The 13,402-nt window shown below is 36.1% G+C and overlaps 2 protein-coding genes across 6 annotated transcripts in view; both read left to right on the forward strand.

Annotated features, from left to right (window-relative positions):
* The window catches only part of LOC107687571 (phospholipid phosphatase 5-like), a 6,786-nt gene extending 2,818 nt beyond the window's left edge, over window positions 1-3,968 (forward strand). For all 4 annotated transcript variants that reach the window (XM_016484960.1, XM_016484970.1, XM_016484965.1 and 1 more), the window contains exons 5-8: window positions 1,715-1,778; window positions 2,281-2,405; window positions 3,179-3,349; window positions 3,431-3,968. In XM_016484960.1, the coding sequence (XP_016340446.1) occupies window positions 1,715-1,778; window positions 2,281-2,405; window positions 3,179-3,349; window positions 3,431-3,600 (530 nt within the window). In that variant the 3' untranslated portion in view covers window positions 3,601-3,968. The remainder of the gene's footprint in view (window positions 1-1,714; window positions 1,779-2,280; window positions 2,406-3,178; window positions 3,350-3,430) is intronic.
* Window positions 3,969-5,309: 1,341 nt separating this feature from the next.
* On the forward strand, window positions 5,310-13,360 carry LOC107687560 (phospholipase DDHD2-like). Of its 2 annotated transcripts, none has more exons than XM_016484940.1 (17): window positions 5,310-5,441; window positions 6,936-7,103; window positions 7,240-7,436; window positions 7,516-7,605; window positions 7,691-7,805; window positions 8,900-8,989; window positions 9,163-9,304; window positions 10,015-10,223; window positions 10,353-10,417; window positions 10,884-11,012; window positions 11,101-11,187; window positions 11,383-11,520; window positions 12,106-12,261; window positions 12,342-12,447; window positions 12,540-12,680; window positions 12,749-12,914; window positions 13,008-13,360. In XM_016484940.1, exons 2-17 carry the CDS (start codon window positions 6,974-6,976, stop codon window positions 13,081-13,083), a joined length of 2,037 nt encoding a protein of 678 aa, XP_016340426.1. In that variant the 5' UTR covers window positions 5,310-5,441; window positions 6,936-6,973; the 3' UTR covers window positions 13,084-13,360. The 2 variants fall into 2 exon arrangements, with proteins under 2 accessions (XP_016340426.1, XP_016340436.1); XM_016484950.1 differs by having other exon boundaries at window positions 12,770-12,914.
* Window positions 13,361-13,402: the final 42 nt, after the last annotated feature.

A 13,402-nucleotide genomic window follows, 5' to 3' on the forward strand; every position in this document is an offset into this window, starting at 1 on the left:
TATTTTAAAGTATATTAAAATAGAAAACCGTTATTTTAAATTGCAATAATATTTCACAATATTACTGTTTTTTTTTTCTGTATTTCTGATCAAATAAATGCAGCCTTGATGAGCAGAATAGGCTTCTTTAAAAAACATTGCGAATCTTACTGATGCCAAACTTTTGAGCAGCTGTGTGTGTGTGTACGTATATATATTTGTTTATATAAAATAGATATTTATATATAAATATGTAACAATGTTGTTGTTAGCATTAATAATAATACATAAAATATAAGAATTTGATATTTATGAATATTTACATACAATATATGGATAAAAGTATTGAGACACCTGATCGTTACACCAACAGGGACTTTAATGACATTGTATTCTAAACAAATAGTTGGTCCCCCCTTTCCATCTATAACAGCTTCCACTCTTCTAGGAAGGCTTTCCACATGAATTTGGAGTATTTCTGTGGGAATTTTTGCCTATTCATCCAGTAGAGCATTTGTGAGGTCAGACACTGTCCACAGATGTTGGATGAGAAGGCCTGGCTTGCAATCTTGGTTCCCAAAGGTGTTTGATGGGGTTGAGGTCAGGGCTTTGAGTAGGACAGTCAAGTTCCACAACAAACTCATCCAGTCATGTCTCTATTGATCTTGTCATGCTGGAATAGAAAAGGGCCTTCCTCAAACTGTTCTCACACAGTTGGAAAGCATAGCACTGTCCAAAATGTCTTGGTAGGCTGAAGCATTAAGATTTCGCTTCACTAGAAGTAACCACCATTATTCCTCTTCATCCAAACTTTACAGTCAGCACAATGCATTCTCATTCTCCTGGCACCCACCAAAGCCAGACTCACCCGTCAGGCTGACAAACAGAGAAGTGTGATTCTCACAAAAGAGGTTTCCACTGCTCCAGAGTCCAGTGGTGGCGTGCTTTACACCACTCCATCCGACGCTTGGCATTTCATGCAGCTGCTCAGCCATGGAAACCCATTCCATGAAGCTCACGTTGCACAGTTTTTGTGCTGATTTCATGCCAGTGGAAGTCTGTAACTTCTCAGCTATGGAATCAGCAGAGCGTTGGTTCCTTTTACTCACTATATGCCTCCGCACTCGGTGAACCCGCTCTACGATTTTACATGGTCTTCCGCTTCGAGTTGCTGCTGTTCCTAAAAGTTCAACTTTCCAGTAATACCACTTACAGTTGACCGTGGAATATCTACAAAATTACACAAACTGATTCATTGCAAAGGTGGCATTCTATCACAATGCCATGCTTGAATTTACTGTGCTCTTCAGAACTACCCATCTTTTCAACAAAAATGCAGACTGCATGGCTGTGTGCTTCATTTTATACACCTGTGGCAATGGGTCTGATTGAAACAACTCAATTCAATTATTAAGAGGAGTGTCCCAATGATTTTGTCCATATAGTGTGTGTGTGTGTGTGTGTGTGTGTGTATATATATTATTATAAAAAATATATCAAATATAACGCTGTTGTTTGTAATCATAATGATTTTATTTTTATAGTTCATATAAAATGATGTACATGTATTATAAGAATCGTTATATGCTTCCCAGTAATGTTTATTTAGATTGATGCAAATCATTGTGAAATATAGTTGTGTTGATACTAGTCTGGAGATAGAGAGATAAATGATCAAATGATGATCTGATAATCTTGAGTGTTATTGTCTCTGTATGTCGTTTGTATGACACAGCTGTGACTTTGACCCTGTTGTTAAATGGAGTTTTCACTAATGCAATCAAGCTAGCCGTGGGCAGGTGAGTGAGTGATCTAATCTCATTACACTGTTAACTTTGCACTAGATACTTTTATATTACATTTTGAACATCTGCCATTGACTCCCATTAAAGGGTTAGTTCACCCAAAAATGAAAATTAGCATGTGGTTTACTCGCCCTCGAAGCATCCTAGGTGTATATGACTTTCTTCTTTCAGACGAATCCAGTCGGAGTTATATTAAAAATTGTCCTGGCTATTCCAAGCTCTATCATTGCAGTTGAACAGCCCACAAGTCGTCAAATAAAGCGCGCGCATTCATAATAAAACGTGCCTCACACGGCTCCAGGAGGTGAATAAAAGCCTCCTGTAGTGAATGCATGCTTTTTTTTTAAGAAAAATTTGCTTTAAGCATAGAAAAATGGAATTTGGAATATTGGAAAATGGAATATTGGAAACCTAGAAAAGTCTAGTAGAGGGGACTAGATTGGGGTCAGGCGTAGTTCTTATTCCCAATAAACTTATATTTCTCCCTCCCTACCAGGCCACGACCTGATTTCTTCTACCGTTGTTTCCCGGATGGCCAAATGAACCCAGAGCTTCACTGTAGTGGTGACCCGGATGTAGTAATGGAGGGCAGGAAGAGCTTTCCAAGTGGACACTCTTCCTGTAAGAGCAGCTGCTGGGTTTATTTTAGGGATGCACCGATACCACTTTTTCCAGTACTCACCCGATAATAAAAAATTATATCTGGTCTCTGAATAATTTTTGGTAAGAAAATAGAATCAGAATTAGATGTCGCGTTTTTTTTTTCATCTGAAACGTGCTGCGATTTATATTCCAAAGCCACTCGTATAATGCAAAAACACTCAAGCAAGCAAAACACTCGCAATATATAATAAACGGCACCAATGAGGCATGCACAATAAAAACAGGGAGATGTGGATAATGGATAATGGTCATTTTGACATCATAAAAGTTTCTTATACTTACCAAAGCTGCATTTATTTGATTGAAAATACAGTAATATTGTGAAATATTATTGCAATTTAAATGAACTGTTTTCTATTTGAATATATTTTAAAATGTAATTTATTCCTGCGATGCAAAGCTGAATTTTCAGCAGCTATTACACCAGTCTTCAGTGTCACATGATCCTTCAGAAATCTAATATTTGAAAGTTCAGAAAGATCAAAAGAACAGAAAAGAGAATATCTTTTAAAAAAATCTTTACTGTCACTTTTGAGCTATTGATTTATGAATTACTTATTAATTTATTTATAACTTAATGTGTCCTTGCTGAAGAAAAGACATTTGAAAATGGTTTTAAAATATTCCAACCTGAAACTTTTGAATAGTAAAAATACAATAGAATAGAAGGCAGCTTTATATTGTCAGAATGTTCCACTGCCTGCGACTCACAACATTTTTCCTTTTCATAGTTGCGTTTGCTGGTCTGGGCTTCACTGCCCTGTACTTGGCTGGGAAGCTGCACTGTTTCAGCCCAGTAGGCCGTGGTAAAGCCTGGAGGTTGTGTGCCTTCCTCACCCCCCTCCTCTTCGCCGTCATGATCGCCCTCTCCAGAACATGTGACTACAAACATCACTGGCAAGGTGAGATTTTCATGCCATCATCACTGTCCTACCTTCATATATTGTTTCAAGGCAATGCCATGATCTCCCGTTCATTCCCAGATGTGTTGGTGGGATCGCTCCTCGGTTTGGCCTTCTCATACTTGTGTTACCGACAACATTACCCAGCTCTCAACGACTCGGACTGCCACAGACCCCTCCGAATGAAAGAAGAGACAGTTCCTGCGCAGGAACGCAAGCAGGCCATCCCAGGCTACCTCTTACCTTTGTAGGAACTTAACCAGACCAACAACCATATACTGTGTGAAAGTTTACCAAGCCATTTGCTGTGATTGTCTATTTTTTGTATGCGTGACGCCTGTCAATCAACGAGCACTTGTCGTTTTTGCCTTCCTATACCGTTTTAGACATTCACAATGAATGTTCTGTGAATTATAGAGCTGTCTTTTTGAACATGTCTTTGAAAATTTGTATCTTATCAAGCTCTTTGAAGTTTATATGTGAACTATCCTGGTGAAGAAATCTGTGAAAACGGCTTCTAGGTCAATTTTAAAATTTTGCTGACATATTTATAGAAATCTCCAGTGTATCTAAATCCCTTGATATCTTTGTCAATAAAATTTGGGCCATTTATAATGTATCGGCTGGATTGTGATGAGATCATTTGACGTTTTAGTGTCTGTCAACACTGTAGAAGATTGCTTGCTATGAGGAGACCTTTGCTCCAGGTGTTATCTGTCCATAGTGCTGTGTGGACGTCACTCCAGGGAATCTCCTGGAGGTGAGTCAATGATGTTTTGTTTGGTTTCATTTAGTTTTTCTCTGTAAAAACTTAGATATGTTTGATCAATTATTATCTGACATCAAATTAGCTTAGCATGAACTAGAGGTATTGCGCTTTAACCAGCAATTAAAATCATAATAAGAATGTCCTATTTTTGATATGTAGTTTAATATTCAATTCATTTTAGTAAAAACTATTTTTATGAACTAGTTTTATACTAAGAACATTCCACATTTTGCATGCATGCAACCGTTACATAATTTTCTTAATTACGGAAATGTAATATCCACGAAAAAGCATTATTTGGACCCTGGATACAACATGGAAGACAAGATTTGTTCATTTTACAAACTATAAAATTTGACATTTGTCTACACGTTATGGGGGGAGGGGCAAATGAGAATGTTCTTGGAGTGTTTTTTTTTTTTCCTCTCCCAACTTGAAGGGAATCTATACTTTCCCTACAGGTTATTTTTAGGTTTCATTTTTATTACCAGAAACTAATGTCCCCATTCTGGGAGCCAAAAAATTGTTAACTGAGAGGCTCATAAAACCTTGAAATTCTTCAGAAAATAAATGTTTATAAGTAGTTAAGCATAATTTTTAATAGTTAAAAAAAAAAAATGTAGCAATAACTACGGAGTTGAAGCTTAATTTTGGCTGAATTTGCAACCTTGCAACCAAAAATGCAAAGCAGTCAGAATCCTTATTTGAGCTTCTTCAAAGTTTTTCCAACAAATGGTCAATGGAAAAACTTAGAAGCTTAAATAAGGATTCTGACTGCTTTGCATTTTTGGTCATTACATAATCTGCATTCTTATATTTGTGTGATTTATGATAATGACTCTAAAATGTGGGAAATAGTAATAAAGAACAATGAGTGGGTGTCCAAACTTTTGAATTTCCTTGTCTAACAGTTGTTTAAATACTTAAAGTTACATTAAAACAATTAATTCACCACTGTGGTCCTTCTAAATATCAACTCCAAAGAAAACACTGTGCAACACATTAAAACTGAAGAACATTAACGAGTCATTTATTATTCTGAGTTCACTACTCATGTGATGATGAACATCATTTCAGACTGATTGACGCATAATAACCCATTACACCATAGTACAAATGCAGTTGCTGTTGATTTTGTTATTTGGTGACCATTTCAAAATTCCCCCTGTCAGATGAACTTTAGACACAAAGACCACTTATAGGATTTCAGCTCCTGGTAGATGCATTTACTTCGGACTGGAACACTAGTGCATAACACTGTGAGGTTTGCTCTCTCTGTCAGAAGTCAAGTTTGTCCTAAGCGTGTATCCGTATGAGGAGCCGGTGAGTAGATGGCGATACATTATTATGCTGTTCCCTGTATTTTCCTTCCTTTGTTACATTTTTCTCACTCTCGTATTACTTACAATCAGTATGTCTTACATCGTGTTTTAAAGACAGGCTTATTAGGTCATCTGAATCAGTTTTCCTTGCGTTAGTCAGATAGAGTTTTATATTTTTCCATGTATTTTTTCCATATATCGAATTGCCATTTATATGTTCTAAACAGAACTCGATCCACTACTCGTATTGTAAAGTTGGCACGATGAATCACATAAAATGCATTTGTTTGTGTTTCATTCTCCTCGGTCACTCGTTTAAATGCGTGTCCCACTTATGCAGCGGAATTACAACGCAAACACGCTCCGCAATGATCGTATGATGGAAATTCACGTTAGTTTGGGTATTGTATATTGTTCACGCCAGATGTTTCAGTTGCAATTTCATGCTTGGACCAGCTAATAATCTGACTTCTGTTTGTCATTTGTGTTGCTGCCATCATCCAATATTACGTAATATATGTTGACACCATAGTGATGACGTAACCGCTCTCCCTGAAGTCAGAAGTCATGTTTTACTTTGCAATTTTCTGTTTGTTAGTCTTGCAAGATACTTTCATTAATGTTATTGAGGTACTGTAAATGTTTTAAGTTATTGTTTGATATTTTATTTATAACATATATTATATAAAAATATTAAATACATAATATTCATCCATTTATGAATCAATGACGTGATATAATTTTTTTTTGCCCAGATTAAAAAAAAAAATGACAAAAAAGTAAATTAAAATGCATAAACATTTTATAGGTTTTTTTGGGTTTTTTTAGGACTTTTTGTGGAGCTTCAAATCCAGAATGTATTTTATTTTGTATTCTTTAAAAGCCCAGGAAACAGAACATTCCCATATGGGCCCCATTTGGTTCTTTTTTTTTTAATTTTCTTTTCTTTTAAGGGAACCAAATAAGAACGCTGTGGGAACATTCTCTTTAGGCTACAAAAATAACCTACAGAAAACGTTCTAGGAATGTTCTCTGTATGTTATTTATAACCAAAAACTATCCTTCACAGAACATTGCGGTGAGTTTTTTGTAACAAAAGGGAACCTATACAGAACGTTCCCTATTTTTTATGTTTAGGTTACTTTTAGGTTTTATTTTTATAACCAGAAACAAATGTTCCCAGAACATTCCGGAAACCAACAATTGTTAATTGAGAGGCTCATAAAACCCTGAAATTCTATGCATCTTTTTTTTTTTATTAATAATTCTTTAAATAATTTAAGCGATTTTAAATATAGTAAAATATAGAAAAACAGTTTAATGTTTATATTATATATAAAATATAAAATAGAGAGAGAGAGACCATTTGTGCCAGTGGTTTCTATAATCCATTAGGCTTATGCTTTTGGGGAAAACAGTCCATCCCATTAAGATTTATACATTGATAAAATTAGCCTCCATAGTACTGAAAAACATGGCAACATTATATTTGCAGTCCATTGGCCTTGGTGTGGCATCCCTGATGTTCTCAGCATGAATGTTGTTGAGCCGTATGAACCCGTCCAGCACCACTGGTTCTACAACCAGCAGGTGGACTCCAAAGACTCCTGGCAACCCTTCAGCAGAGAAGACTCACGGCGGCTGGAGGATGCTTACAGTCGAGGTCCTCCATTGACTTCTTCTTAGCAAAATTTTAAAACCATTGGTTGCTATTGATGTTGCTATAAGTATAGTTTATTAGGTCATGGCACAAGTCCATATGTTTGAATGTTTAACCATTATATCTGATTTGTCTGCAGTGGGGAAATGTGAAAAGGATGAAGTGGTAGTGGCTACAGATGGAAGGAGGTATGATGTCAGGCTACGTGAAAGGAAGTGTTACTCCGTGTATTGGGAACAGAAGCCCGCCGAGGTCAAACGCTGCGCCTGGTTCCACAAAGGTAGCAAAGACATGTCCTACACTCCTTACAGTGAAGAGCTCAGTGATATCCTAGAGGTGAGAGACCCAGATTTTCTAGAACAAATCAAATTTTTCCAGTTTTTCATACTTAATCATTTTTCTTTATTCAAAAAAGGACGCCTATATGATTGCAGTGACCCTGGACGAATGGAAGCAGAATTTGGAGCTCCCAACAGGGGAAACTGTGATCCTTCACAATCCCAAGGTATTTTCTGAATGTAAAGCTCATGGTAAACGGACTCTTTTCTGTTCACAAGTTACATTTAGTCTCTCTGGTTGCATTACCTCAGCTCATGATGCAGTATCCCTCCAGCTGCAAGGACTTTCCTCCTTCCCCGACTGAACGAACTCAACCCAGGACACTAAAGAGAGGAATTGAGAATATTCCAGTAGAGATACCAGAGGGTGAGTGTAGCGTTATCAAACTCTATTTAAAATCTTAGTGACTTACCATTTTATTCATTGTAGGCATGTTTCTGACACAAAAACAGTCTCAACAGTTCAAACCTCATTTTGGCCAGTATTTCTAAGGCAGAAATACTTATATCCTTCATGTAGGCAGTCCCAGAATGCATTGTGACAAGCTCAACCTTGATGGCAAGTGGAGAGAAATGTTGATATTATACCTATTTTCTTCAATACTAAAAAGATGTGAATAAAAGTTTCAGTGTAACTAAAATGGACTATTTTGACCAGAATTTCTCTGTGCTCTGTATTTGTTTTAGGGATCATACTGTTAGCATAGCAACATGCTAATAACAAACCCTCTTGGTCTGTTTTACCCATTTTTATGCTGTGTGCTTTTATGCTTAGAGTATCATACTGTTAGCTTAGCAACATGCTAACATCAAAATCTATGGACCATTTCACCTAATATTTGTGAATGCTGTGTAATTTTATGCTTATTATAGTATCATACAGTTAGCTTAGCAACATGCTAACATCAAACTCTATATATAGGTGCATCCCAAATTGCGTACTTATGCACTATTCTATGACGTTTTGTAGTATAAATAGTGTGAGTAGTGTGTTCACACTGAAAATTTCAAGAAGAAAAAGTGCACTTTTAATAACCGGATGATGCACTTAAATAACCAAAAAAACTAAGTGTGGAATGTTGGACACTTCATGCACTCAACTGTTGCAGCTTTAATTACATAGTGAAGTGGGAGCGGCTATCAGACTCTGATTATGAATGACAAAATACCCTTATATAATTCATACACTACATGGTTGAGTACATAGTGCATATGAAAATAGTGCATAGTGTATAGTGCGTCATTTGGGATGCAGCCTATAAATAGTGAGTTGCTCATGAGAAGCAGTATTTGTGTGGTGTCCACTTTACTTAGGTTGCTGCCTTAAAAGGTACCTATCTATGTAGGCAGTAGACGGAAAGGAAGCTCACTAGATAGATAACTAGAGGGTTAGTGCTTTGTAATGTGTGTTTCCTAACAATATCTGTCTTTTGACATAATTTTCTTGCTGTGTTTTTGTAGGAGAACCAGAGATAGTAGACCACCTGGTGTTCATGGTTCATGGTATCGGTCCGGCCTGTGACATACGTCTCCGTGGCATTGTCCAGTGTGGTGAGCCTTTATCATCTAAAACTGAATACATGCACTTCTTCAGTATGATGGATTGTTTCACAACTGTTGAGCTGTTAGCAAGCCATGTGTATGACACGTAACACTCCATGTTACTGTACCATTTTTTTTTTTAAAAGAAGTATTCTGACTTTTTTTTTCATTCTCTGCTACAGTTAATGAATTTCGAATCGCCTCCAACAGCCTCATAAAGAGCCACTTCAGGCAGAGTGAGAACTTGTGCATTATTGGAAGAGTTGAGTACCTTCCAGTCAACTGGCACAAAGTCTTGCATGGAGAAAGTACAGGAGTTGACAAGTAAGACATTTGACTCTTATTGTATTAGGGTCATTCCATGTCAACTCAAGCAGAGGTCCCCAACTCGAAATGTTCGATTTTGTTAATATTTTTTCTGGTGAAAGAAATACATCAATGAACTCTGGAAACTCTGGAAAAAAGAATATTTATGGCACTCGGACAGGTGTGTTCTATGCGATTGTTTTCATATAGGGAAACAAGATACATTTCTATGTTATTATAGAACATTATTTGTTCTTCAGACATTCCTCTTTACAAGAAAAAAGTATCATCTGTATACAAAGTGACCCACATTTGGATTTTGACCACTGAACATTTTTAGATTTTCATATTTAGATCCCAGTATCTCTGGAACTGAACCACACAGGGCCTTAAAGTTAGTTAAGACCCAATAGGGCATTAAGATATTTTTAATACTTCTTGAGTTGCAGGCATGGATAATAAATGTGAAAATTGCTTTTTCCCTCTTTTGAACTGTCACCATTGGCACATAATGCAAAAAAAGACTGCTAAAGTCAATAGATTTTACTAACAGACCTACCAATCTCTGTGTAAAAATAACATGTTTAAAATACAATAATGATGCTGTCATCTTTCTGAAGTAATTTTTACCTCTGTAATTTGGCTCAGAATGACCCATTAATAAATGTATTTTTTGTGGAGAAAACACACACATGAATCTTTTACTGTTTTATTTCTATTTTTAATAGAGACATTGAGAGAATCACTCTCCCTAGCATTAGCCGCCTGCGTCAGTTCAGCAATGACACAGTGCTGGACCTTTTCTTCTACAATAGCGCTATGTACTGCCAGACTATGGTGGATACAGTGGCCTCTGAGATCAACCGTTTGCACAGCCTCTTCCTCCAGAGACATCCACACTTCACAGGACATGTTTCCCTGGTTGGACACAGCCTTGGTACATAGCTTTAGCTGTGCTTTTCAGAACAGAATTACTGTTTTGGTTTGGTGATATAATAATAACCTGTACGTATGGACAGTACAAATATTTTATGTCAGTTATAATAATATGTCTTGTTTTACACAGGCTCATTGATCCTGTTTGATCTCCTGACCAATCAAGAGACTGATGCAGATGGCAAACCTCATGAGGTTTGTTCCAGTGCTATTATTGTTAACTAAAACTATTAAAAATTGTTTTCTGTAATTGAAATAAAGCTGAAATAAAATAAAATAAAATATAAATATCACATGGTAATATTACACATTACAAGTTATAATAAAACTGTATATATATATATATATACACACACTTTGAGAAAAACAACATCTGAGTTTCTGGACATTACTGATGAATTTTGACATTATTTTAAAAAAGTAACTATTTATTAATGTTATATGGCTGTTGCTAATATTTTTATGTAAACATCAAAAAAATGCAGACTCTTTAAAATACCTTTGCATGACTTTTTGACTTGTCTAATAATAAAAAAATATATTTGTTTGTATTGTAAACTATTATTATTATTATTATTATTATTAATAAATATTTTAAGATAATTTATTTTATATTTTTTTATTTATTTTTCATCATATGACATCATATGACCCCTTTAAGCTCCATGAGGACGCTCATGTAGACACAGGCTGCAGTTCCTATGAGAGTCTTGAGGAGGTGCTGAAGGGCCATGGGTTGGAGGAGTACCTCAGTGTACTGCACAGTGAACAAGTGGATATGGAGTCCTTGGTCAGTTTTCTGTCCTGAATCACACATTAAAAACAGAACACTCCAATTCTTCATTTTCACCCTTCTTATTCCAACTAAACCGTTTCAGATGCTCTGCTCAGAGAAGGACCTAAAAGATGTTGGAATACCCCTTGGTCCTCGCAAGAAAATTATGAACTGTGTGAAGAAATGGAAGGTAATTACGGAAATTCCTTATAGCCCCTTGTTTAAAGGAGCTCAGTGGTTCATGGCAGAAGTGGAAAGGTTTGCAATGTAGCTTAATTGTGTGTGGTTTCCTCTCCACACCCAAAGATGGAAGGGAAGACAGATAAGAGTCCATTGTTTTATATTGGAATGTCTGTTTTGACACTACTTCTTGAATATCCAACAGCACTCTAGAACCGGAAGTGGACATGCAGCCCAAAATGAGACACACTCCCCGAGTCTTGGGATGAGAAACGCTCATGAACATCAGACCCCCACCACTAGTGCTGTTGATTATCAGCATTTTGATGTTGGCATTGGACAAGTAAGTATTTGTGTTTAATGTGTGTGTATATACAGTATCTCACAGAAGAGAGTACACCCCTCACATTTTTGTAAATAGTTTAATGTATATATATATATATATATATATATAAATAATTCTAAGCAGCACAACTGTTTCTAACTTGGATAATAAATCTGCATATTGAATGATTTCTGAAGCATCATGTGACACTGAAGATTGGTGTAATGGCTGATGGAAATTCAGCTTTGCATCACAGGAATAAATCAGATTTTAAAGTATATTAAAATAGAAACCATTATTTTAAATTGCAATAATATTTCACAATATTACATTTTTTCTGTAATATTGTATGTATATATTTTTTTTTTTTCTTTTGATCAATTATTTTTTTTGCTGAAAGATATTAATTTATTTTTTTTTTAATCTGTATTAGAATTGATTATTATTATAATTATTTACCTGTATGTTCCTCCAAGTTTGGGCTGCTATTATCTGTTGAATCTCCATTGAGTAGAAACATCTTAAAAATTCAAAGTATCTTACTGTTTAAACTTGTGTAAACTTACTTTACAGTTGCCAAATAACAGATTCTTTATTCCGCAGGTATCCATCGATTATCCTCAGTTAGCCTTTCATCCGCAGGCATTGTTTGCCATGGGTTCACCCATAGGAATGTTTTTAACTGTCAGAGGTCTGAAGAGGATAGATCCTAATTACAGCTTCCCAACCTGCAAGAGTTTCTACAACATCTTCCATCCAGTAAGACACTCTCCAAAACACTGAGAACCATACAACTTCCTTAGAGCTCTGTTCTTACACCTTGAATGTAATCTGTGCAGTTTGACCCAGTGGCGTATCGAATAGAGCCCATGATTTTGCCTCAAGATGTGGACTTGCTGCCCATGTTGATACCCCATCATAAAGGCAGAAAAAGGATGCACCTCGGTATGTCAAGTCACGTTATAGAGCAAAATTTATAGTTTTTTTTATTCTAAAATTACTAAATATTACTAAATAAAATGTCTTGATGCCTGCAGAACTCAAAGAAGGTTTGACTCGAGTCAGTTCTGATTTATTGGGATCCCTCCGAATGGTTTGGCAGAGTATTTCTCAGGTCCCTTCGCCAGCGCTCGCAGAGGGTGGAATCAGCTCCATGACCCCTACAGATGAAGTAGAAGGTATCTCTATCTCTTTTCAACTCATTTATTTATAAAATCCACCTCAGATTTTGAATATTCCTTCTCAGATTTGAATATTTGTGGTGCAGTTCCACCAATGGAGCAGAAGGAAAGAAACTTCACCAAGGTGGGAATGTTGAATCGTGGGCGACGTATTGACTTTGTCCTTCAGGAGACGCCGATTGAAAGTTTCAATGAGTACCTGTTTGCCATACAGAGCCATTTGTGCTACTGGTAAATGAAAAGCTCTCATGAAACTTATGTATATATTTGTAGTGTATTGTTTATGTGCTCTGAAATCTATTATTCTTCCTGTTTTGTTTGCAGGGGGTCAGAAGATACTGCTCTGTTGGTTCTAAGAGAGATTTATGGAAATATTCCAGTGAGAAATGCTCTGTCATAAATGTTATATACCTTTTGTATAGTACAACAACCTTTAAAGCCAGTCCAGTCCACAGTGAGTCGATTGGCTCCACACATTTTAGTCAGTCGGCCAATAAATTACCTAAAAAAATTAACTTGAAATTGGAATCCTAACTGAACTATTGCTAGGTATTAGGATATTGTTGCAGTATTCTCAAGGCAGGCTTAGTAACATTTGATACACACAATACCCTTTTGTGCAATAATGTGTGCACTGTAATACAAACTGGCATTTAATGTAGGCTATACTTATGTAACTATGCTTAGTGTTTTCTAATTTTCCAATTAATTAATTACTA

The sequence above is a fragment of the Sinocyclocheilus anshuiensis genome, unplaced genomic scaffold (genome assembly GCF_001515605.1).
Source record: "Sinocyclocheilus anshuiensis isolate Anshui unplaced genomic scaffold, SAMN03320099.WGS_v1.1 scaffold205, whole genome shotgun sequence".
Taxonomy (NCBI): domain Eukaryota; kingdom Metazoa; phylum Chordata; class Actinopteri; order Cypriniformes; family Cyprinidae; genus Sinocyclocheilus; species Sinocyclocheilus anshuiensis.

Excerpts from the sequence above, each read along its gene's own strand:
- LOC107687560 (XM_016484940.1), top strand. The coding sequence starts at position 6,974 with ATGAATGTTGTTGAGCCGTATGAACCCGTCCAGCACCACTGGTTCTAC. Across the intron at positions 10,224-10,352 it reads CCTGGTTGGACACAGCCTTG|GCTCATTGATCCTGTTTGAT; the intron begins GTACATAGCTTT and ends TGTTTTACACAG. Across the intron at positions 12,262-12,341 it reads TCTACAACATCTTCCATCCA|TTTGACCCAGTGGCGTATCG; the intron begins GTAAGACACTCT and ends TAATCTGTGCAG.